Source organism: Zeus faber (assembly GCF_960531495.2).
Source record: "Zeus faber genome assembly, chromosome: 7".
In the NCBI taxonomy this organism is placed as follows: Eukaryota; Metazoa; Chordata; class Actinopteri; order Zeiformes; family Zeidae; genus Zeus; species Zeus faber.
In genome coordinates, this window is record NC_137203.1 from 23255552 (window position 1) to 23278893 (window position 23342).

General features: G+C 47.1%; 2 protein-coding genes across 2 annotated transcripts; one reads left to right on the top strand and one right to left on the bottom strand.

Moving 5' to 3' along the window:
• Window positions 1–8263: 8263 nt before the first annotated feature.
• On the top strand, window positions 8264–13790 carry klhl22 (kelch-like family member 22). Its single transcript, XM_080003366.1, has 8 exons — window positions 8264–8359; window positions 8555–8848; window positions 8957–9122; window positions 9211–9522; window positions 9903–10321; window positions 11055–11247; window positions 11868–12101; window positions 12227–13790. Exons 2-8 carry the CDS (start codon window positions 8643–8645, stop codon window positions 12566–12568), a joined length of 1872 nt encoding a protein of 623 aa, XP_079859492.1. The 5' UTR covers window positions 8264–8359; window positions 8555–8642; the 3' UTR covers window positions 12569–13790.
• A 6408-nt stretch (window positions 13791–20198) lies between these two features.
• On the bottom strand, window positions 20199–22930 carry tbx16 (T-box transcription factor 16; the record flags this gene model as incomplete). Its single annotated transcript, XM_080004386.1, has 8 exons — window positions 22779–22930; window positions 22515–22617; window positions 21883–22047; window positions 21505–21651; window positions 21294–21364; window positions 21067–21155; window positions 20766–20979; window positions 20199–20646 (listed from the first exon to the last, which is right to left on the bottom strand). The coding sequence occupies exons 1-8, from the start codon at window positions 22895–22897 to the stop codon at window positions 20199–20201; spliced, it is 1356 nt and encodes a 451-aa protein (XP_079860512.1). The 5' UTR covers window positions 22898–22930.
• Window positions 22931–23342: the final 412 nt, after the last annotated feature.

The window sequence follows — 23342 nt, forward strand, 5'->3', positions numbered from 1 at the left end:
GAGTTTTTGAGCGAGCAGAGGGAGGAGGTGTCCACCCAGAGTCACCGAATCCACACATCTCTTAAAGCGACCTTATACCTGGAATATAAAAACCCAGGATGTGACTGGAAACGTGTTACATAATCCCATGAAGGCTGAGAGGCGCGAGTGCACGTGAATGCCCGAGTTGTCTTGGAAAAGCTTTGCAACGTTAGGTTGACTGAGGTGTGCAATTGTGCAAGTGCACAATTTTGGCATTTGAGATATAGTATTGTTTTATACTGTATATATAATATTATATAAATGGATAAATGGATCTGCCGCTGCAGTTCTACAAACTTGTATGGAGTAAAGTTTATGCTGTGAGTGCAAGATGAATGCAATTGTGTACACAATATAATTAGAAATAATTAAGGGAGTTTCAAGAAAGGGTTTCAATTGCAAATGGAAATGGAAAGGCATTGGGTTTTCACATTTGGACTAGTCCATTAGTTCCTGTATCAAGTGAAGAAGACGTCCAATATCCACACAAATGGTTTTTGAAAGGATGGCAATGAGTATCTCTCACTTAATGTGGTTTCACGTTAAAGTGGTAATCCGTATCCGTATCCGTAGTTATTGTTTGTTGAAAAATCTCATATTCAATACTTCTTTTTTTAGCTGACACTTTTTTATAAAAGAAGCCATTCATTGTATTTGTTATCTATGTACTCCTCTGTAAGCTGTTCCCATTGTCGGTGGCAGGGTCCGCCTTTCCCGACAAGAATAAAGAGATTAGGCACGGAGGAGGCGGCGCAGCCGTGTGAATTTGATAAGCCAGCGTAAGTAGCGTAGCTACAACAGCACCACACCGTTTTTACACATTTTTTTACACCATTTTTAGCACGTTTTATAAAACGAGTATGCCGTATCCATGCCCACACCCGCACATCTGGTGCTGCCGGTGTGCTCTGGTGCTTCGGCAGCCGGGAACGGAGACGCTCCTCCGGTTCGGAGACCTGCTTGGGGCAGTGCTGGAGTGGCTCGGATCCCAGCGTGGCGCGTGGGGGGTTCTCCACGGCCCCCAGGGTGCGGTCCCCACACTCAAAACATTTCATAGTCTCGCAGGCGTGAAAAAGAGTATATCTTCTGAATTCGATTTTGGATTCTAAATCGGATACGAGATGATCAAATGATACCCCTGTCTATTTATGCGCCAATGTCCAGAACTTCAACACGCGTCGCATCGTGTCAGTTTAGGGTCCAAAATCAGCGTGTCTACCTGTGACTACTGCAGAGTTATTCGTCCTGGGACTGAATGCCGGGTGTAACCTTTCCCCCTGAAGACAAAAGCAGCACTTTTGCGAGTGTTGGCAGGTTTTTTGTGCAAAATATCTTATATTATAGCACAAAAACAAAATAGATGATCACAAGAAGGATACTTTCGAGAAAAAAAAGTGTTGCGGTTTTGAATGGAATTCTGGGATTCGATGTGATGTGGTGTAATCCACCCAACACAAACACTTGTGAGACTACCACTTTAAGTTACCGTGGATCAACATAAAGTCACTCAACAAAGTAAACTACATATATGTTGTTCGCAGTTCCGTCAAAAGCAGATCCAGTTCACGTTCAATTGATCCCGTCATCATTGTCCGCGGTGCAATGCCCTCTGGGACTGCAGGGACACATCCAAGGTCGTGGCACTGCATTTGTCATTTTATTTCTGAAGCTATTTCTAACAGGACGACAGAAGGTTTATTTATGTGCTGGAAAATGTCTCACTCGCATATTCAAAACGAAACAGCGTCACGTGTAGAGGCACACCGCCACGTCCCACCGACGCTCACACGTTACAAACTATTTTAAATCAGGGTTTTTTTGCACCTTTCCAGCTCAGAGATGGTGGTGCGTCGCTCCGCTTCACGCTGTCCCCCGCACGCTTCTGTTGAGCTTCACGGCGAGTCTTCTTCAGTCTGAAAGGAAAGAGAAGCGAAACCACCTGAAGTGGCAACAACGCCGGCCCGCAGCCGTTCCACTCGCTGATGGTCCGATGTAGTTGAGCCGCGCACAGATTTGGGCCGGCGCCGGTGACGACGTGGTACAACCGCAGGGGCCTCAGAGCGTCCATTTAAGTCCCTCCGCGCACTCTCCATCACCTTGACGAATGGCGACCTCTCACTGTACTTACTCATTTGGCTGGTGAGGAAGGATGGCGAGGGAGGACGGTGACGGGAGGGAAGGAGCACATAACGTCTAAAATGTTTTGTTTTTTTGTGTGTCTGTCGGAGTTGTGCGATCGCGCCGTTCATAAGTTAAAAAGTCACTTTCGGACGGCTATATTCGACACACCAAATTTGGCCATGGAAAATTCGGAAAAACTGCAAAAGGGAAGAAAGGAAAAAGACCTTTCATGGAAGGCAGGAAGCGGGTACCATGTCGGTCTGAAAAAGCCGAAAACACATGCACACACACACCCTAAAGAAGACGGATTCAGCCAGTGGAACAGATGGCTTTTTTCTTTTGCATAGGCGATAAAGAGAAAACGAGAATGGATAACGCGTTCATAACATTTTCGGAAACACTATCTCACATTGTCACTTAAACCCTGTGAGAGGTCCTTGTACGGCTCCTTTTTATTTGGTCTAAGTCGTATCAGTTGTCCGTCCACCGTCCGATTATCTGCACAGACAGCGCGTACTCTACCTCCCTGCGAGACGAGATGACCGTATTTGGGATTTTTAGCGAGACTTCTCTTACATAAGCCCCTCGCCGTACATGTAGCTCTAAATGAAAATGGTAAATTGTTGTATGTGTCGCTGGCAGTCTGAATCAATAAAAGACCCAGCCCAATAAACACTAAATCGTTCCCTCGCCATGGCCCAAGATATCCCTACTTGAGGGAGAGGCTTCTCTTCCATATTGCAGAGTGTCGTCTGCTTTTGTGTGATTTATACGTCTTGACAATAACTCCCGTTTTGAAATACCTCTCGTGTCCCCTGGCGCCCGGTGGAGCTCCGGAGCGCTTGTTTGATTTACTTGTCGACTAAAATAATACCAGCCATCAAAACACGTAGAAGAGAAAGCGCTATTGCTCATCATAACTGTGTGAAAATGTAGTGGTCAAAACAGCGCAACCTCTCGCTATTAATGGTCTCGGCAGACGCCCCCCCAGAATGCAAAAGCGGAATTTCCGTTATTGTACGACCATGTTGGAAATGTACACAACATCCGCTGAAAGTCGGCTCGGTTTTGTCTTGAGGTCGATCCTGATTCCATCCCAACGTCCTTCTGGATGCTCATTTCACCCGGGCGCGAGCACCGGCTCCGACGTGAGCTAGCGAGTTAAGGTGATCCTTGACACCGCCGCTGCATCACGGCCCCTTAAATCCCCCGAGGCTACGAATAACCCCCACCGAGAACAAGGGCCCCGCCGCCTCTGGTACCCGGGCATGACAAACAGCCCGCTCAGTCACACAGATCACATCTGACACCGACCTCACCCTGATGCTCCTTCCGCTTAAATCGGGCTATTTGGAATGCAGGAGAGAGAGAGAGAGAGAGAGCGAGAGAGAGAGAGAGAGAGAGAGGGGAACTGATTTGTGAGGACGACATAGAGAGGATAAATTGTGAGCCGTGCAATCAAGCAGGCAAATTTGATTAACCTGAAAATAAAGGCTGCGCCCAAAAGTTGTCAGTCGGGACAATTCATTTTTGTTCTGTCTCTCCCTGGAGTGCCGCGGCGAAGCCTGGTGACGTCTCGGCATCCCCCTGGCTCCCTTGGTTATATTAGTGTCTAAATGACTAACAAATAGATAACTTCTACGTAGTGGCTCCGCACACGAAATAGATGATCTCAGCCGTAGTGCTTCTGGACAGAGCCGGTGTAAATGTTAGACACAGAAGGAGCGGGAGTATGTATTTATGTTCTGATGTCTGGGGCGCATCGATTTAAAAGCCAAAAAACAGGACGGGAAGGAAGTGAGTCCCGGGGAGAGCCAAAGGGGTGCATCGAATTTTAATTCGGTTTTCGATCCCCGCGAACATGAGACACGTTGACCGTCCTCCGGCCGAGCCACATAGAAGCCCCGCGTGCATCTGAGGCGGCGTTCAAGGCGCTCGAGCAGGCGGGCGCAGGTCGAGTCGCCCGCCGTCTGATTCCGAGCGAAGGGCGGCGGCTCGGCTTCTATTTCCGTCTCGCCCATTTTCCTCGGCGCTCCGTGGTGTCACAGCGCTGTCACGCTGAAGAGGGTGGGAGGTCGCACCTGAAAATAGGCGTCAATAAGCCAGAGGCGGGGGACGGGGGGACTAACTGTATTCAAAGCTGCAATAACCTGATAGAAGAATGAGGACAAGTTGATATTGATTTCCTAAAGCCACCTTTAATTTGCCGCCAGACTCTTCTGACACACGCTGGCTATGAGGTGCCTGGCAACACATACATCATGGACAAATTAAAAGCTTTTTCGGCAAGGTGCCCTAAGGACGTGTATTTTTTACTCGTGGGACCCAGCACATTTGAAAACATCTGACATGGTCGGTGGTGACCAGAGACACGTTTAAATGTATTTATTTATTTATTTATTTATTGTTATTGCAGAACTGTGAAAAATGTATAAAATACGGAATCGACAGAGAAACCCGGGCGAGTCGTGACGAGCAGGTGTGACCGAAGGCGTTTGCGAGAAGCGTAAGTGCGGTCGGCAGGGAGACCGGGGCGTAGGATATAAAACCCAAGACCTTGCGAACCCAAGAGCATTCCGATTGATTCTCTCATTTTATTATTCATAGCCTTGTAAAGCAATCACGCAGAATTCCCTCAAACGAAAAAAAAATAGAAATTTTATGCTGACCGTTAATTTTTTTTAACGCTGCTTTTCTCTTCAGCGGGAGGTCATAGAGCCCTTTTTATGGCCTTTAAATAAAACACTGATGCATGGTTACGAGAATGCTCTCCGTTTTTCAGCCACGTTCGAAACAAAAGCCCCGATGTGAGCGCGTTAACGTGTTAACCCTGTGTTCAAACTTCAATACCTTGGGTGATTGCAAACTTCCTGTTTGCGTTTCTTTTTCCACCCGTCACAGCCCTCGCGCCGCGCCGTGCTCTACGTGTACTCGGAAGGCTAAATGTTTGTCCTGTTAAACTCAATGACATTGATCTCGGCTCCTGCCGGCTCCTACCCTGCCCCGACTCCCCTGCGAGGAGGGGAAATGTCCTGGCCTTTTGCAGAGATGACTCAAGTGTACACCTTTGACCCCAGACAAAGACACGGCCAAGTAAAACTAAAAAGAAAAGGAAGCACCTTATTACTGGCAGGCTGCCATTAGGACTGTACATTTGAGGCGGTTATGAACGTACAATTTCCCATTTTAATCAGATTTCCTCATCCTTCTGATTCTCTGAAACTCCAACACAAACCAATTACAGTCCGTGATCTATATTTCAACCGAATAAATGTGCCCGCGTGCAAAAGCGTGGTTGTGATTCATGGCCGGAGCTGATGTACCCGGTTGATCCGTCAAAGATTCCAGACCGATCCGGCGGCGAAAATCTGCACGACATCCCCCATAATTTATCATTTGAAGAGCGAAGAATTATGCATCCACCCAGAGTCCTGCCATCTTACGGGCCAGGGCTAGTTTCCGTTACGGCGTGCAGTCCTGTGGGTTGTCATGTTATAGGATCTTTGGCGCAGGGGGGGAATTGATTGTGCACTTTGCAGTCGCCAAGCGGTGACAGCAGAACCATACCTGCCAGGGTCAAACCTCCGCCATTCATCCAGTTTACAAATCACACATGCGTTGAGATTGTAAAATATACCGGAGACGCTCCATTACCCTTCTTCCCGCGCCTCTCGCTACCCCGGTATCGGTTTGAATTAAAAACGTTCCCATCAAATCCGCATGCTGTGTGTGCAATGCATTTTAGTAAATAAACAGAAATGGAACCGCTGTTTTTCAGACTCGACTTTGGACGCCGATAATGCGCGAGCGCCGGCAGTAGAGCAGAGCCCTTGTCCTATCACAGCAAGCCAATCAACTCTCCAGTACCACATCGGAGTTGGCAGGTAGATTGGCATGGAAACCATCTTGGTGGGGACGTGGGCAGAATGAACGGCACCTCTGGAGCTCGGCAGTCCCAAACTAATCAGCTGTATTGTCCTCTGCTCCGCTAGTTCCTTCTCATATCAGATGCAGGCTCCAGAAGTCATGCTGCTGCCACGCCGGCTTTTTCCTGGAAGTCGGCGGCGCCGACATATTTCTGATGAAGTCCCTCTCAAGTGCAGGCTTATCCCCGCGCTCATTGTGTGGTTTTACCGCTCGTGATCTTGGTATTGAGCCTCGCATGTTAACTTCTACAAGACAATCAATAGCGTCACAGCAGCTTGTTTGTCATTTCTTCCTTCGGCTGTTTTACTGCATTTTTTTTTTTTGCCTGCGACGAGAGCGCGGGCCGAGCGCGATACTGATGTTCGGCAATGCTCAGCTCCAGGTAGCGGCGGTATCTTGGCCCTGCAGCCTTGAGGGAGGTCCAGCACGAAACAAACAACTTATCTTCACACACTTACATTGACTGGTCCTGACAAGGCCTGTGATGTTGCAACGGGTTATTCGAGCATCAGGTTATTCGTACGTCAGAGCTTTGACTGACGTACAAAGTATTGAAATTAGATGAAATTCCTTGATTTACAGCAAATGTTTTTTTCCTCTTTTTTATTGACAAAGGATGCTGAAATTTGAGAAAAAAAAAGAAACACGTTAGGGTGATGGGTGTATTGACTATAGGAAGGGGGATAATCCAATATTGTTTTGAAGCAATAAGCAATATTTTTTTCCATCTGAAAAAGGACCATTGCTGGCAATTTGAAGGGACAAAATCCACACATTGATCATTTTTTTGAATACGTCAGACCGCAATGACAAAATAGATTTTGTTTTGAAACATTAAAATCAGCAACTTTTAACTCGGACAACGAGATAATGAATCAGTGGAGTTATTTTTTCTTAGTTTTATTTATTTCGCTTTGAAATGTTTAAGGCTCTGTAATAATACTATAATCATATTATAGTAATAATATGATAACGCAAACATATGTTCCATTGGCCAGTGCAACTTTGTATTTGCGGATAATTTCCCTATTTCCAGACTGATGAATATGTGTTATATCCAAAACTTAAACGTGTGTCTGGGGAATAAATTAAATAATGGGTTATTTCTAAGCGGGTTTGACTTGTAAAAACTCTCTCTGTTGTGGCAGGATTTGATATATGTAAAGGGAATCCATGTCAGAAGATGAATGACCGAGGAACCAAAGCAAACCGTAAAAAAAAAAAAAAAAGTAACGCTGTGATGTGCTGCCTAAAGAAACCCGGGTTATGGCTCAACAAGTCAAAATCTGTGAACCGTTTTATTAGATACAAGACCAAATGTCAGAGGATAAAGCATAAACCACGTATACACTGCGTACAGATGTTAATGTTAATTAATTCTGTCTGGATTATATCAATTTGTAGATAGATATCAATAGATATCAAACGATATCAATAGATATCAATAGATGGATAGATAGACATATAGATAGATAGATAGATAGATAGATAGATAGATAGATAGATAGATAGATAGATAGATAGATAGATAGATAGATAGATAGATAGACAGACAGACAGACAGACAGACAGATAGACCGATAGACAGATAGATAGATAGATAGACAGATAGACAGATAGACAGATAGACAGACAGACAGACAGACAGACAGATAGATAGATAGATAGATAGATAGATAGATAGACAGATAGACAGATAGACAGATAGACAGATAGGCAGATAGACAGACAGATAGACAGATAGATAGATTTTTTTAGGGACGCTGTATGTGATAAAATAAAAATATCAATAATGGTCCAGCGCTTCCTCCCAGTAGATACACGGAGATCAGAGTCAACCCACAGTGCAAATTGCGTTGACCTTTATATAGAGGTTAAATACCGAAATAAAACAGCACCCTCTTGTGTCCAATGGAGAGGATTGCAGAAAGAAAGCGGTTTTGCTCATGCAACGCAACACCCAAAAATGATCACACACACGCGCACGCACACACACACACACACGCACACACACACACACACACACACACACACACACACACACACACACACACACACACACAATTCTATTATAGAGACGCCTTATTATCACAATGGTCAAACTTAAAGTCCACCCCAGCAGACGCATTACGGAAGTGGGCGGGGCATAGGAAAACAGATTGTCACGTGACCCCGCAGTCGGACAGCAGAAAGTAAACAGCGTTGTTTTGATTTGCAGCTCCTCGGGCTCTGCGCCCTGGCCTGGGCTGATCCGGAGGGATCTGCCAGACACACTGCCACAACAGCCTGTGTAAGTCGTGCACTCACCGTTGGGCGATGTGTTAAATGTATTTCGTCGAGATCTGAGATGTTTGCGTGTTTTCACTTTCTTTTTAGCCACTTCCTACTTTGGGCTAGTTGAGTTAGCTCACCCTCTAGGATAAGCAACGCTGACCTTCGCAGCTAAATATAAGGCAATGTATAATCCATTTGGTGTTTGATTTAGTTACAGCCACATCATATTGATGACCATCAAGATGGCGAGATTCAGTCAGACACAGAAACCTTAAAGCCACGACCCAGAAGGATTCACCATGGCCGGTCCCATGCTGGGACCTGCTGGCTCGTTGGACCGCCATAATGGCCGGACCTACCGGAGCTCTGGCCACTTCGGGAGCCTGATGAGCCGCCTGGACTCCCTGAGGCACGGTGGCATCCTGTTCGACGTGGTGCTGCTAGTGGACGGCCGTCCTCTCCGGGCTCATCGCATCCTCCTGGCAGCCTCCTGCGACTACTTCAGGTGAAGGCTCTCTTCTCACCTGACCCTCCTCGCTTTTGAACCCACGGCGGGGGCTTCGTTGACCTTCCTTTTCATTCAGTGCAACAGCGTTTCTGTTTCTTGTTGTAGGGGGATGTTTGCCGGAGGGCTTCGGGAGACCCAGCAGACAGAAATACCTGTGCACGGTGTGACCCACACGGCCATGACCAAACTGCTTGACTTCATCTACACGTCAGAGATCGAGTTAGATATTGACCACGTGCAGGAGGTCCTGGCTGCTGCCACTCTGTTGCAGGTAGGTCGCTCTCCCCCCTTCTTACACTTGCTTCAGGCAGGCTGCGCTCACATCACAGATAGACCGAACCCTTGCTTGTCCTTCACAGGTTGACGACGTTATCAGCTTCTGCTGTGACTTCCTCTTCTCCTGGATGGATGACAAAAACATTTTGGAGGTGCACAGGCTGGCTGACATGTTTGGGCTGCAGCAGCTGGAGGCCAATGTTCACTCCTACATCCTCAGAAACATCCAGACTCTGTCCAGGACCGACGTCTACCGCCAGCTCCCTCCGGACAGAGTCTTCCGTGTGCTGTGCAGCGACGAGCTCGAGGTGAACAGCGAGAACGAGGTGTACGAAGCCGCCCTCCACTACCACTACAGCCCTGAGCAGGTGGAGACGGACCAGGTGTGCTTGCAGGTAATACTCCCGACTCATGCTCCATTCACTTGGAAAGCAGGTGTCTGCTCATACCTCTCAGGGTAAAGGAGAGTCAATTTAGAAGAGATGTAATTGCGTCTGCTCGTAATAGAGCCCATTTGTATTTTGCCGTGAACAGACTCAGTCATTTTAGGGGAGCTGAGGTTTTGAAGGTATCTTTTTCCAGAGATATGCTTTTTCCTGTAATGCTGCAATTTTCAACTCCATTTAGACTCATCAAAGAACCAAAAAGCTGAATGCAGTACAAAAATACAAAGTGAAAGGGTGATGTCTGCTCTGTTATCATGGCACCAAGTCTAAAAATGACTGATTCGTTTTTTATCTCTCTCTCTCTCTCTCTCTCTCTCTCTCTCTCTCAGGATAACCTGAAGATGCTGAAAGCTGTGCGTTTCTGCCTGATGGAGAAGCATGTGCTGCAAAGGCTCTACGGGAGGCTGAACCAGTGCCCACTGAAGGAGTCCGTGGCTGCGGCGCTGCGCTACCATGAGCAGGAGATCTGGCAACCCGTCCTGCAGGGCCCGCTCACCCAGCCCCGTTCCAAGTGCCACTGCATCCTGGGCTTCGGAGGCATGTTCACCTCCGGCTCACACTCGGACAACGAGGATTCGTTCCAGGTGTTCCAGGTGTTCCACCCCAAATGGGGTGAGTGGAGGACCCTCAGTGCGGCCCAGTCACCCCACATGTCCAACCAGGGCATCGCCGTGCTCAATAACTTCATCTATCTGATCGGAGGTGACAAAAATGACAGCGGCTTTCGTGCAGAGACCCGCTGCTGGAGGTGAGATCCCACAACGTCAGTTGCCTTTCAGCTCAGTTTGAATAAAGCACCCCAAACCAAAATTTGGTGTGATCCCATTGTGTCACATTTACTGTTACATTAAGTCATTTAGCCTTTATCCAAAGTGACATCCACTGGCTGCATTTGTAAGTAGTAGTTGAAGTGACTGTACATGACAGTCATTGTCAGCAAAGCCTTAAATAACTTATAAGATATTGCCTTCCCCGGACACAATAGTAACCTGTGGGGGTCAAGACAGGTTTATTCATATAGGCCTTAAATAGGTCTTATATAACCAGCACAGTCTCAAATGGCTTCATAAGCTTCACATTTCACATGGGAGTCAACGGCATCCCCTGGTCCCTGATGGAAAAACGCTTTTGGGGAAGAACAGACCTTGGCCAGACTGCATTTTATGAGCATGATATGACATTATTAATAGTGTAAGATACTAACTCATATGCTACGTATTAGGACATATACTATACAATATGCATGTTATTGTTGAACAAATGCTATGCCCTAATAAATTAATTATGGCTGATTTTTTTCTTAATATAATAAACATTCAGTGGAGTATATTACATTTCTCATACAAAATGGTGTTTTGCAGCAATGAAAAGGTCTGAGGATAGAATTTTCTCTGACTCTGAACCAACACGATTGACATTTTATTGCAAAAAGGTGATCCTACCAGACCGCTTTGAACCTTAGAACGGTGTGCCCCTCACAGATATGACCCTCGACACAACAGCTGGTGCAGAATCAAGTCCCTGCAGCAGCAGCACGCCGACCACTGTGTGTGCGTGGTGGGCGGCCACATCTACGCCATCGGCGGGCGCGACTACAGCAACGAACTGGACTCGGTGGAGTGCTACGACCCGCACACCAACACCTGGGAGTACGTGGCTGCTCTCAAGAGAGAGGTGAGACTTTGGAAATGTGGACAGGCGTGGGGCAGGGTCGCCGGCCATACACAGCGAACTGTGAAGTCGATTGGATGAACTGTTGTTGAGATAATCAAAGGACAGACAGACAGTTTTCTAGAATAGATATATATATAAGTATACCATACATTTTTTAAATTCATAATTATTATTAATTAATTAAAATTAATTCATAATCCCATATTAAAAGATGCAATTGAGGTTCATCACATTGACCTCTATGGCATTGATACCTGACCAAAAGTAGAGTTTTATTTTTTTTTTGTTTTGGTTTTTTATATTAAATGATATATTTAGAATTTGATATTGGGAGAGATTTTAGGTAATATCTTCTTCTCAAGATAAGTTAAGATCAGATATGTTCAGACTACAAGATTGTATGTCCCAAAATTTATTATATAATCAGATAATTGCCCAGCCCTACCCCAGTGGAAAAACTAGCCTTATTTTTGGTAAAGGAAAGCAGTACTCCAAAGATTCACATGGGGGCCCTATAATCCCACTGAGGGGATGCGCTCCACCTCATCAGGTGCCATGCTCCTCTCTGCTAAACCTCTCACCCACGATTTCCCTGACCTAGTCTAGCCTCTCCCCTATAGGTGTACGCCCACGCCGGAGCGGTGGTGGACGGGAAGGTCTTCATCACGTGCGGTCGTCGAGGGTCGGTGTACCTGAAGGAAACCTACTGCTTTGACCCTGCCGCCAACCAGTGGGCGGCATGCGCAGAGGGCCCCGTGGCGCGGGCGTGGCACGGCATGGCCTCCGTGCACGGACGCGTCTACGTCATTGGCGGTAGCCACGGCGAGCAAGGGCATCGACACGACGTCCTTAAGGTATTCCTTACTGTACCTGCTGAGGATATTGATTCTGAGGAGCGTATGGTAAACACTGAGGTGATGCAGAGGTGGGGAGTTCCAGGCCCAGGGAGTTAAAGTGCCACCATTTTTCTTTTTTCCAGGTGGCGTGTTTGGACCCAGAGACTGACTCCTGGTCCCTGGTGAGCCCCCTCCCGGCTGGACACGGAGAGCCCGGCGTGGCGGTGCTGGACGATCGCATCTACATCCTGGGAGGGCGCTCGCACGACAAAGACAGCCGGATGAGGTACGTCCACATGTACGACGCCAAGGCGGACGACTGGCAGACGGCGGCGCCCTTCAGAGGCCGCATCTCGGGCCTGGCTGCCTGCGTGGTGCCCCTGCCCCCCTCTGTGGTCAGCCAGGCCAAGAGCTGGGAGCTGTACAACAAGGCCTCGTGGGAAGAGATGAACATGGAAAACTCGGAGTACTCCAGTGAGGACTGAAGACTGAAAGTGACGAGCACTTTGCTCTGTAGAATGTACAGGTGAACCTGACTTCGGGACCGTCCTCGGTTTTCTTGTTACACCGATCGTGGCCGACGTTGTTACCCGTTTGCATGTAGTCCTCTTTGACTTTTTTCAGGTTTGCCGTTTGAAAACATGGGTGGCGCGGTCAGCCAGCGCACAGCCATAGAATCCCATCAGCAAAAAAAACCATCCAAGGGTGGTCTGGGAAGTAGGTAACTATAGCGATTGTGTAAACGCATACGAGGTCCCGACCACTTATGACGGCTGCGTTCGTTGTCTGAGCACGTGTTTATTCATAGAAATGATATTTGAAAAAATACGAGGACACAACTCAACTCAATCAAAAATTGTTTAAACGTCTGGAGAAGAAAATCCTCAGATCTGTCAACTCTTGTCAAAATTTGCTTGAGTTCTGACTGCTAGGAAATGTTTGTTACATCAATTTCATTCATTCATTCTTTTCTTTTTCTTGAGAGTCGTATGCGCTCATTCCCACGGCTGCGTTGTAAAACAAATGGGCCAAATTGCCCTTCAGCCAAAAACTTTGTCTTTACCTGTGTCATCCTTAGGAATGGACTCGACATGTAAAGAGAACCAATGTCCTCTCTTAAAATTTAGAAAGAGCTCTTTGTGCACTGCTTGGATGGAGAATGCAGGCATAGCAGGCTTTTAAGTGCAAAACTGGAAAATGGCAAATTACTCAATAGTCGTTAATGTCAGTCTAGAACAAAGCTACAAATGGGAATTTCCCATTAAACAGGTGGCTGTATGCTATATGCTATATGCTGTATATGATACGGGAAATCAAATTCTGCACACAAAGTATTCATTTGAAACATGTTAATGTCAAGTGTGAATCCATCTGGATGTCGGGTCCCAACGGGGTCTTGAGTTTCTGTAAACCAGCGTGTCAAACAGGACACTCCTTTTGAAACTGGTGAACGTTGCGCTTTCGCAGACTTTTAATGGGTCTTTGCCACACTCACGTGAATTCTCTGACCTGGCAAACTACTGATGCTACAGAGAGACTTGAGTTGTCTTTTGAAATAGAGCAGTACTCAATGTCCGCAATGCAATATGGTGATAATATGAAGACTATTAATGGTACTGAATGTTCTGCTCAAATTGCAACGTTCAGTAACACATGAACAATCTTGTTTTACCGGATTTGTCGAACTCTGAGTTTAAAAGGTGAATCTTTTGCATTTTCTTTTCGCTTTTTTTTCTTTTTTTTTTTTTTTTTTCTTTTATATTGTTTATTTCCTATCTAAAATAAGCATGAGCCTGATGGATAGTAACCATACAGCATCATTCATGAAGCAGTTGCCAAATGATGAAACCCAAGGGCCCTGAGAACTCTCCAACTAACCAACACCTCAGAAGATTTCCTTCCCTCCTCGTTGAGCTGGTAATGGCTTTATGATTCTATTTTGTCAGGTTTCTCAAATGATAGACGTCAAAAAGTCCTTCCTTCAAGGTGTATTATCCTGCTCTTCCTCGGGGGGGCGTTTGAAGCGAGCAGCAGTAGGGACTGATTTAATGTTCCGTGTCGAATAGCCGCTGTGGGTCTCTCTGGATCTACAACTACTCGTGGGGGTGGTGCTAGACAGCAAAGAGCTGTGATTGGTCCGCTATTTCCCGCTGTGTGTTTCCGCTTGATTTCCCCCAACAGTGAAAAAACAAAATGGAACCCATCGAGGAGCGGCTGGCTGAGGCGGTCCGGGAATATGTCGATTGATACGACACGTCATCTTCCCATTAACTAACTAACTGCAAAGACCAACAAATGACGCTAAATTTGTGGTGTGAAATAGCCGCGAGCATTGGATGTGACACCCCGGAATGTATCCGTTTTTATTGCGTCCGAGCGAAAATGGACTTGACACTGCCATCTAGCGTTTCGGCGCTCTATGTGCAAAATCACTGACGCGGAACCATAAATACAAGCACCGGCGTAGACACCCACGGCGTACCTATTAGACGCAGAACTATAAATCAGCCTGAAGGTGGTGTTTTAGCCATGAGAGCAGCTGTGGTCAGGCTTCCAGTGCTCCCAACCTGGGAGTCATTGGGCACCCACTGGCTTGACGGAGCAACCATTAGAATCCAGTTCTTTTGTCACTCTTCACCCCACCTGTTTAAATGGAATAGGATCCAGGCGGTTCAGCAGCGCTTGGAGACCTGCAAGAAGCATCAGGTACTGCGGTGCCTTTCTTCAAATCCGTTGTGTCATACAGCTCTATATTATCAGCTGAGGTCAGAGCGACAGAGAGGCATGTTTCGGCCATTGAAGTGGGAGAACAAACACCCTGGGGGTTATCATCCCGTGTCTAGACAGAAACACCCGTCGAATCCTGTGCTTTGTCACTCTGGCTTCATTCTCGCTAGCTCTGAATGAAGATGTGTGAGCAGCACCAGGCGCTGAGTTTGCCTCGAGTGAAGCCCATTTCCATGAACTCAGCCACAACCAGAGAACCGAAACTTTCTCAAGGAGCTGAGTCTTGAGAGCTTCCTCCAGATCCTTCTGGTGGGCCTCTGATCTGCCGGAGACGGCCGACCCTCATCGCACACAGGCGCCTCTGGAGACCGAGCTCAACCAACCCCCTGTGTTGGACTGTGGTGCCTGGAGGTGAACAAGTTGGGTCATCACAAGCGTATTGGATGTTGGGTGTTGCCTGGAACACGGCCCAGAGAGGTGACAGGAGGTGGCGAAAGGAAGCGGGATGTCTTTGCTTGAACCTCCAGCTTGAGGTGACCGAACTAGCACTGTAGTGCCTCATGTGGCCTGGCCTCTTCCTCCATCCGGACCCCGGGGGCTCGCTGCTGCCCCGGGCGAGCACGGAGGATGTCGGTCACGTCCGCAGCAGTTGGCTCCCTGGCCTCCACTCCTTCAGCACCCATAACACCTTCAGTTGCTCCATCCGTAGCTCCATTGTCGATCGTCAGTGATTGGAAACCTGACATCCGTAGGTGGACACGCAAATGTTTGCCCCTTTTCCGGACGTTTGCGCGAAAATAGACAGGATTATCCGCGTATCATTCGATCATTTCATGTCCCATTTAGAATCCAAAATCAGAAGTTATATTGGAGAAGATTCCCTTTATTCATAACACGGCACACACACCACAAAACCTGCACTTTTGCGGGGACAGCGACCAACACAAACACACACACACACACATGCTTCAAATGGTCGCCAGTGAAAGGTACTCTCTGCTTTTAACTCATCCTGGCTTGTCCTTCCTCCGGGGGGCAGCCAGGAGCGGTGGGCAGCGTACAGCGACCTGCCCCGGGGACCAATTACAAGTGTCCGTCGCTGGTCAGATGACGATGTTCTGCATGTTTTTGATGGGGGTCCTTACTGATGTTTCATGGAGGAAACCCCAGGTGAACCCCAATGTGAGTAGACTTTTTCTTTTTTTTTTTTTTTTTTTTTTTTTTCTCCCCCCCCGCATGCTGGACCATGTTTTGAGTGTTGGGCGCGCATGGAGAGGAGAACCCCCATGCTCCTCACCGGGCTCCGAGCCCCACTCCAGCACACCACCAAGCCGGCCTCCGAACCAGAGTAGCGTCACCAATCCTTGTCGCCAAAGGACCAGGGAGCTGGCGGTGCGGGCACAGATACTCCGTGCCGCTCTCTACTGTTTTGTTTTTTTTCGAATCACACTGGCAACATGACACGCCCCTGTTACGGTGTGTTCGCGACGTCGAATGTGACACACCAGGAAAAAAAAAGAAAGTCGTGCTTGTCGACTGGCAATGGGAAAGGAGTCAATCGCCTAATTTTAGCAGGTTTACCCGCGTTTGGAAAATCCTGCATGTACAAACACATTTTGGTGACAGATTGTGGGGTTGTATCCAGTATGTAGGTAACCTGGCCAGGTTTACTTAGAAGTCCAAGTGAAATTAAGACACATTTTATGTAAAAAGAAAAAAAAAAAAAGATTGTAGTCTGTGTGTGACTACACACACACACACATTTCACTATACGAGTGAGACCATATACAGAGCATAGCTGAGACCATATACAGAGCATAGCTGAGACCATATACAGAGCGGGCACACACACATATATATCTATATATAAAATAATAAATGTAAAATTGTTCTTTTTGTAATGCCGATTTAGAACAAAATGACTACTTACTAACACAGCTGCGACCATATAGTGTGTGTGTGTGTGTGTGTGTGTGTGTGTGTGTGTGTGTGTGTGTGTTAAAAATTCTGTTGTGTGAGTACATACACATACACACACATATCTATATATATATATATATATATATATATAGATATATAAATAAAATAAATGTAAAGTTGTTCTTTTTGTAATGCAGATTTAGAACAAAATGACTACTTACACAGCTGAGACCATATACAGAGCATATATATACAATATGTGTGTGTGTGTATGTATGTATGTGTGTGTGTGTGTGTGTGTGTGTGTGTGTGTGTGTGTGTGTGTGTATTTTTATATATATAGATATATATATACAAAAAGAACAACTTTACATTTATTTTATATTTCTGAAATGACAGTGACACCTATATTGCTGTTTTCCAATAGGATTTTTGATGTATATTTATTTCTCAAATATGATCAAATTGTTATATTATTTGTTATTATGTCTCTGAAGAGTGAAAAGTACAGAAAAGGGTGGATAAATTTAAAAGATTACAAATAATGGAAACTGAATAAATTTATGTTTATTAATGTTTAATAAAATCAAGGTTTCACCCCTCCAATTCTAGACGACTTGGCCTAAATGGAATCAAATCTAATTGGGGGGTTTGTACTCCGTAATCGTTAAGTTGTTTATCATTTTCTAACCCGGATATTTCAACATCGTGCCTTGTCCTCTTGGCTACACTCAACTATTTTGTTTTTTGTTTTATTTTAATTGACAAATGGTGAATGTCAGTTTTGTGCCTCTGTTGTCATATTTTATTTCTAGTTATTAATCAACCAAAGTCTAAATGTAGTTATGTTAAAAATGTAAGGTATATGCACTATTGGGTTTTTAACGTCTTCCTGAACGAATTTGCCATAGCTGTAAGTTCCTGGTGAAAATTATTTCGGCCTTTTCTGAGAGAAAAAATAAATGTCAAAACCAGTATGATTTTGATTATTACTATCCACTGCTTTGTCGCTTTGAAGAAACTGTTCAGCGTTGCAATCCAAAGAAATATGCTAAATTTTCTACAAATAATCCTTGATTTTATTTTAACTATTTTATGAAGCCTTTACCACTATGCAGACTTTATTGTTGTATCAAGGAAAGATGAAGTAAATTCTGAACAGAATAAAAAAATAATCATGAAGTGTAAGTCAAATAAGAGATAAGATTAAGTCTTGTTTTCCTCAGCAATTCACTGTCATCCTTTGGATTTAAATAAAATTGCATTCTTCATGTTAATCATAAATTGCATTCTTTTGGCATGTGTGTGCGTGGGGTTTTACTTTTGAATGTTTCTGACGGTTTCAGGTTGTTTTTTTGCTGTCGTCGGTATAGTCTCACTATAACCCAATCCCATTTGAAAAGTCTTCCGGGTCGCTCGCTCTGTTTGAGCGCAAATGAAAGTGAGTTTATCCGGCCGGAGCTGCGGCTGCCTTTCATCCTGCCTCGGTCTCTCCCAGTTCCTCTCCATTTGGCCCTTCAGTTCACTGACTTTATGAAGTCTCACTGCTGCTTTCCCCTCTTGGGCTGTTTCACTTACATCTGTCACCCCTCCACCGCCCCCCACACTTCACACTGCCGCGTCAGACCCCACGGTGCTGTCTGCACAGTTCTGCTGACACCTGAGCTGAACTGGACATCCAGGCTGGAAAAAAAAATGTGTGGGGGGGGGGTGCGCGGTTCTGTCGATGCATTTATGGAGAGCGAGCTGTCCGTTCTGCAGCCATTGCCGCCGAGGGAATAACTGAGACATAATGCCACGCACCACTTAGCCTGCTCGCGGGCTTGGTGCACGTCAATCCGTTGCTCTTAGCTGATCCATTATTAGAGCAATTAAAAGACCTAAAAGGCTCTGTTGTGTTGGGCTGAGCGGTTTACGAGGGGTGCAGTTTTGGAGATGAGCGTCAAGGGAGGCGCACACTTATTTTTCGCCGTTTCACCTGCAGTGTATGTGCTGGAACAAGCCAGTTTGTGAGTGCACAACTTAAATTAAATGACGATGAACGAGCAAGATGCAAAAGTCCTGGGCCCTGGGCCCTATACTTGCCACACATCCTTGAACTACCAGTGGTCCCGACAAAGCTCGAAAAACCCTTCCAAAGGCAGTCGCTGAAGCCAGAACAACAGTCTCCAGCTTTAATCTCACCAAGTCCTGTCATTGCCAATACAGCTACTCATTTCTCATTTTCTGCCGTGGCCATTGGAGCACAGATTATTAATTGGTAATAACCAAGTGAATGATCACCCTACCGTGTTGGTGGATTTTGAGCGCCCCACATCAGCCGGGGGGGGGGGGATCTGGTGCCCAAGAGGAAGGGCCTGAAATGGGTGCTTAGTGGTTCAAGGAGCCTCCGAGCTAATGAAATGGGCTGAATAAAAGCCCCACATCACACTTTACATCCCTAACCCCACCGGCCTTTACAGCGGTCATTAACGGCTCATATCCACCCCGGGCGCGGGGGGGCGGGGTGGTGAGCACGGCCCGGTGCTTTTCAGCTGCAGAGTGGGAGCCGACGTCCCCGCCTTCTTTCATGCGGTTTAATGGTCATTGAGATGGAAAACGTAGGCCGTGCACGCACTTTATGGTTCTGGTGGGTAAACCTCAGCAGGTGAGGCCTTTCACTCTGCCCAGTGAGCTTCAGTCACCATTATACAGGGTCTGTAATGCATGCTGAGCCTCTGAATACTAGAGTGTGCTCCTCATTAGATCAACAAAGAGGAAATACAAACAAACACAGCGGCAGTCATTGCTGTGTATTGTTTTCAGGACCGGCCTAAGATATTTAAATAAGCACCGTATAATAAGCTTGCATCTTTAGAGGCTCATACCTGGAACCCCCCCACCCCACCCCACCCCACCATATATCGGCTGTCTCACTTCTGTAACCTGCTGTAGCTTAGGGCCACTTGCAGTCATTTTCTGATTTTGTGTAAACATATTTGAGAAGGGAATATCAAAACTCACGGAAACTTTTAAGCTTTTATTTTCACATCACAATTCCAAGACAAAAACTTAATTGCACACTGTTTTTATATTTTACTTTCTTTTCTACAAAAATAATATTTAAACTTAAGCCGAAGCCTAAATTCAAATACAAATAAATAGACTCATTCAACAATTACACAACAATTCACCATGGCACAATTTAGTTTGCAGTCAGCGCTGATAAGACTGAATCCTGCAGGACAGAGGTCTGTGCAGGCAACCCGGGTCTAAGTAGGAGTCACTGGTCTCTCTTCACCTTCGGCTTTTCCAGTTCTTGTTTTGTTATTTGTACACACGGGCACCCTGGCGCTCGGCACTTTTCTAGGCATGCATCGTCACAGCTGTGAAGCTTTGGTGTCGGACATTCTGATAAAACGGCACGGCAGCGTCTGGGAAGTTCCCTCCGGCTCAGTCGCGTCTCTCCCTGGCAAAGACCGTGGCCGCTCACCAGCAGGAGTATGAGAAGAGCGGGTACTGGCTCCACTCAGCCACGTTGCTGTGGTGATAGCCGTGGTGCACGGCCTGCGCGGTGTAGTCGGCGGTCAGGTGGTGAGGCGGGGGGTACTGCGCGGGGCCGGGGCCGCTCCACTGGCCCAGGGGCTGCTCGGTGCCGTAGGGGTTGTAGATGTGGTGGCCGATGACCCCCGCTGGCTTGCCGGCCTGGGCCACGGTCATGTTGAGCACCCCGGGGTAGTCCTGGGGGGCCGTTGCCAGGGGCGGCTGGGGGGCGCAGGGAGACACACCCATGTCGTGGCCGCGGGACTTTGAGGCGTCGTGGTCCGGCACGGTGGCCACGTCGGGGACCCTCGACTCGAAGCTGCTGCGTCCCGATCCGCCGTTGCTGCTGCAGATGCTGGACGATGGGGACGGAGACTTCCCGTATTCGTGGAACCTGGAGAAAAGCGCAACGGCAACAGGAGGGGTTTGTTATTGCCGTTTTTCAGAGGGCAGCGGTCACAACACAAGTCCCCCCGTGTCAGACAGGATGCGTATCGTTCCAGCTCTACTGACCTGTACGGTTGATATGAAGCCGGAGCAGGAACCAGCTGCTCGGCGTTGTATAGGTCTCTGGCCTCAGCCCCGACTGGAGAATCCGTCCTGGCGCCGTGCTCCCTCTCCGAAGTCCAGGGGGAGTAGCGCTCCTCCTTGACCACTTCGGCTTCTTTCCTCTTGGGGAGCTCCATTTCCTCACCCTCGTAGCCATCGTACGACGACCGGCAGAAGTCTATGGGGAAAAGGCAAGGGGTCATTAGTGCGACCGAAACATGATGGAGATCGGAGATCATGGAGGGAATGAGGGTGGAGTAAGTACCTGGAGGGCTTTCCTCCTCGGAATCTCTGCTCACAGCTGCCGCCTGCTTGGGTCTCTTCTCTGGACAGACCGGGAGTTTGTTTGAACGCCTGCAGAGAAAGATTGAGTGTCAACACAAGTGGGTCTACATGACGGATGTAATAACAATAATAATAATAATAATAATAATAATAATAATATAGGATAAAAGATGTGAGATAAAATAACATGAAAGGTATAATAGTTACCTTTTGGTACTGGTCCCCTCATCCCGGAAACCTTTTGCGAATGGATTGTGGTCGATCTTCAGCTTTGTCACCTGGGAAAAGGGTGCGGCAGAATAACAATCACAATTCCATTACTCCCCAGTAGAAAACTACAGACATTGTTTGAAAGAAAAGGGAATTGTGATTTTCTCCCACCGGTTAAAAAAAAAAAAAAAAGAAAAACGAGCCTGACCTTGGCGTTCTGGTAGGCGGTGACTGCGGTGAAGGAGGTCTCTGGGAAGGTGAAGGTCTGGAAGACGCTCCAGCGAACGCTGAACAGGTCGTCCGCCTGGATGATGTGGAAGCGTGGATGGTAGTGATGCATGGAATGCAGAATGATCTGGAGAGAGAAAATAATGGGTTTTATTCATCGTATTTGTTGCCTTGGTACTTTGTATGACACTTCTGTTCCATTATTAATGTACATTCAGGATATATAAATCCTGTATGTATAAACACAAACATCAGATAAACATATGGTGAATTATGCGGTTTCTAAAGTTTTTATTTTTAGTCACCCACTAAACTTTCAAACTATATTGCTGAGCAAAAAGTGCCCCCCTCGACATACATGTCCGTGTTGGTCCAGGGTGTTGTTGGTGAGCTTGAGCTTGAGGAAGGAGACGGACTGCTTCATCCAGTGGCACCCCGGGGCTGGAGAGTCTGGGTGGAGGTAGGTCCTGCAGGGTGGCTGGGGCTCCGCTTTTCCCGCCACCTCCCATTTCTCTTTATTCCACTGGAAGGAGACAAAAAGATAGCCGGCGTGCCATTAGCCCTCGTCTGTCGCGCAAGGGTGATTTACAGGAGTACCGTCTTCCCTTCCCACCGTGCTAAGAGAGTGGCGTGATGCTTCGGCCGGCGACCACCCGCTGGGGCGCCGCCCGAGTACAGTGGGGCCCCAGCAGGGGATAGAAAAACAGGAAGAGATAACAGCCTTTGATGTGCGATGTCAGGGGAGGGAAGGAGGGAGGGGTGGAGGGGTGGGTGGGTGGGTGTGTGTGTGTGTGTGTGTGTGTGTGTGTGGTGTGGGTGGGGGTGTAAACAGGGGTAGGGGATGCATCGTGTCTGGGGATATCTGGCACCAAGGCCATGGTCATTTGATAGAAGTGAGAACACAAACCAAGTCTGCGGTTTGGACTCGACACAGTGCCACGGGCCGGATTGATTTTGATAAATAGAAGGATAAATGGTTCTAATTCTCACCTTATACCTGAAGCCATCCTCAGGGACCATGTCCACCAACAATATGTACTTGGCGCAGGGAATCAGGCCCGAGAGGTTGATCTTGCAGTGTGGAAACATTCGCCTGAAAAATACAGACCCCCAAAAAAATAAATAAATAAATAAAAGCCCCAATATCAACCTAAATGACCATCATTCACAAGTTACTTGGAAAAGTCTCAAGAGCGTTTGTGCGTTTTGCCTGCGCTGGAGAAACATCTCATCTTCCACCTCCGTTCGACTGACCTGCCCGGCTTGGTGATGATCATCTCCGTTCCTATTTCGTGAAATGACTTCCAGAGGTCGGGATCCTCCAGCGTCATCCTGATGCTGCCCTGCAGGTAGGCATCGGGGCCGCCCGCCATGGAGGACGGAGGGGCAGCGCTGAAGTTGGGCTTCAAGTCTAGCAGCACAGGACACGAGTAGGAGACAAATTTGATCGAACGATCGATTGTAAAAAAGAAGCGGGTAGACTTCCACAAAAGATCAAGACATTAAAAGTTCTGCAGAAGGTCCCACTGGGGATTACGTACCTCTGATGGACTGCATTCTTCAGATTCGGAAAGATCTTACTAATGAAAAAAGGAGGCTGGAAAATGTTAGAACCAAGAGAGGGGACTTCATGCACGGACAGCCTCCCACCGAGCCCAACTCTCAGAGATATCCGAAGGTCTGCTCTCCCTATCCAGTCATCTGCTCTTCTGTGGGGGAGTAAAATCCAGCAGCTCGTGGAGGGAGTGGGGAAAGCGGCCAGTCGCTCTTGTGGCACCGGCTGTTGTTGGGGATATCTGCAGACCTGCGATCTGGGGA

What these genes read in the sequence shown, in the direction of transcription:
- klhl22 (XM_080003366.1), top strand. Translation starts at nt 8,643, where the DNA reads ATGGCCGGTCCCATGCTGGGACCTGCTGGCTCGTTGGACCGCCATAAT. An exon ending in CTGCTGCCACTCTGTTGCAG is followed by an intron (nt 9,123 to 9,210) that starts GTAGGTCGCTCT and finishes TGTCCTTCACAG; the next exon opens with GTTGACGACGTTATCAGCTT. An exon ending in ATCGACACGACGTCCTTAAG is followed by an intron (nt 12,102 to 12,226) that starts GTATTCCTTACT and finishes TCTTTTTTCCAG; the next exon opens with GTGGCGTGTTTGGACCCAGA.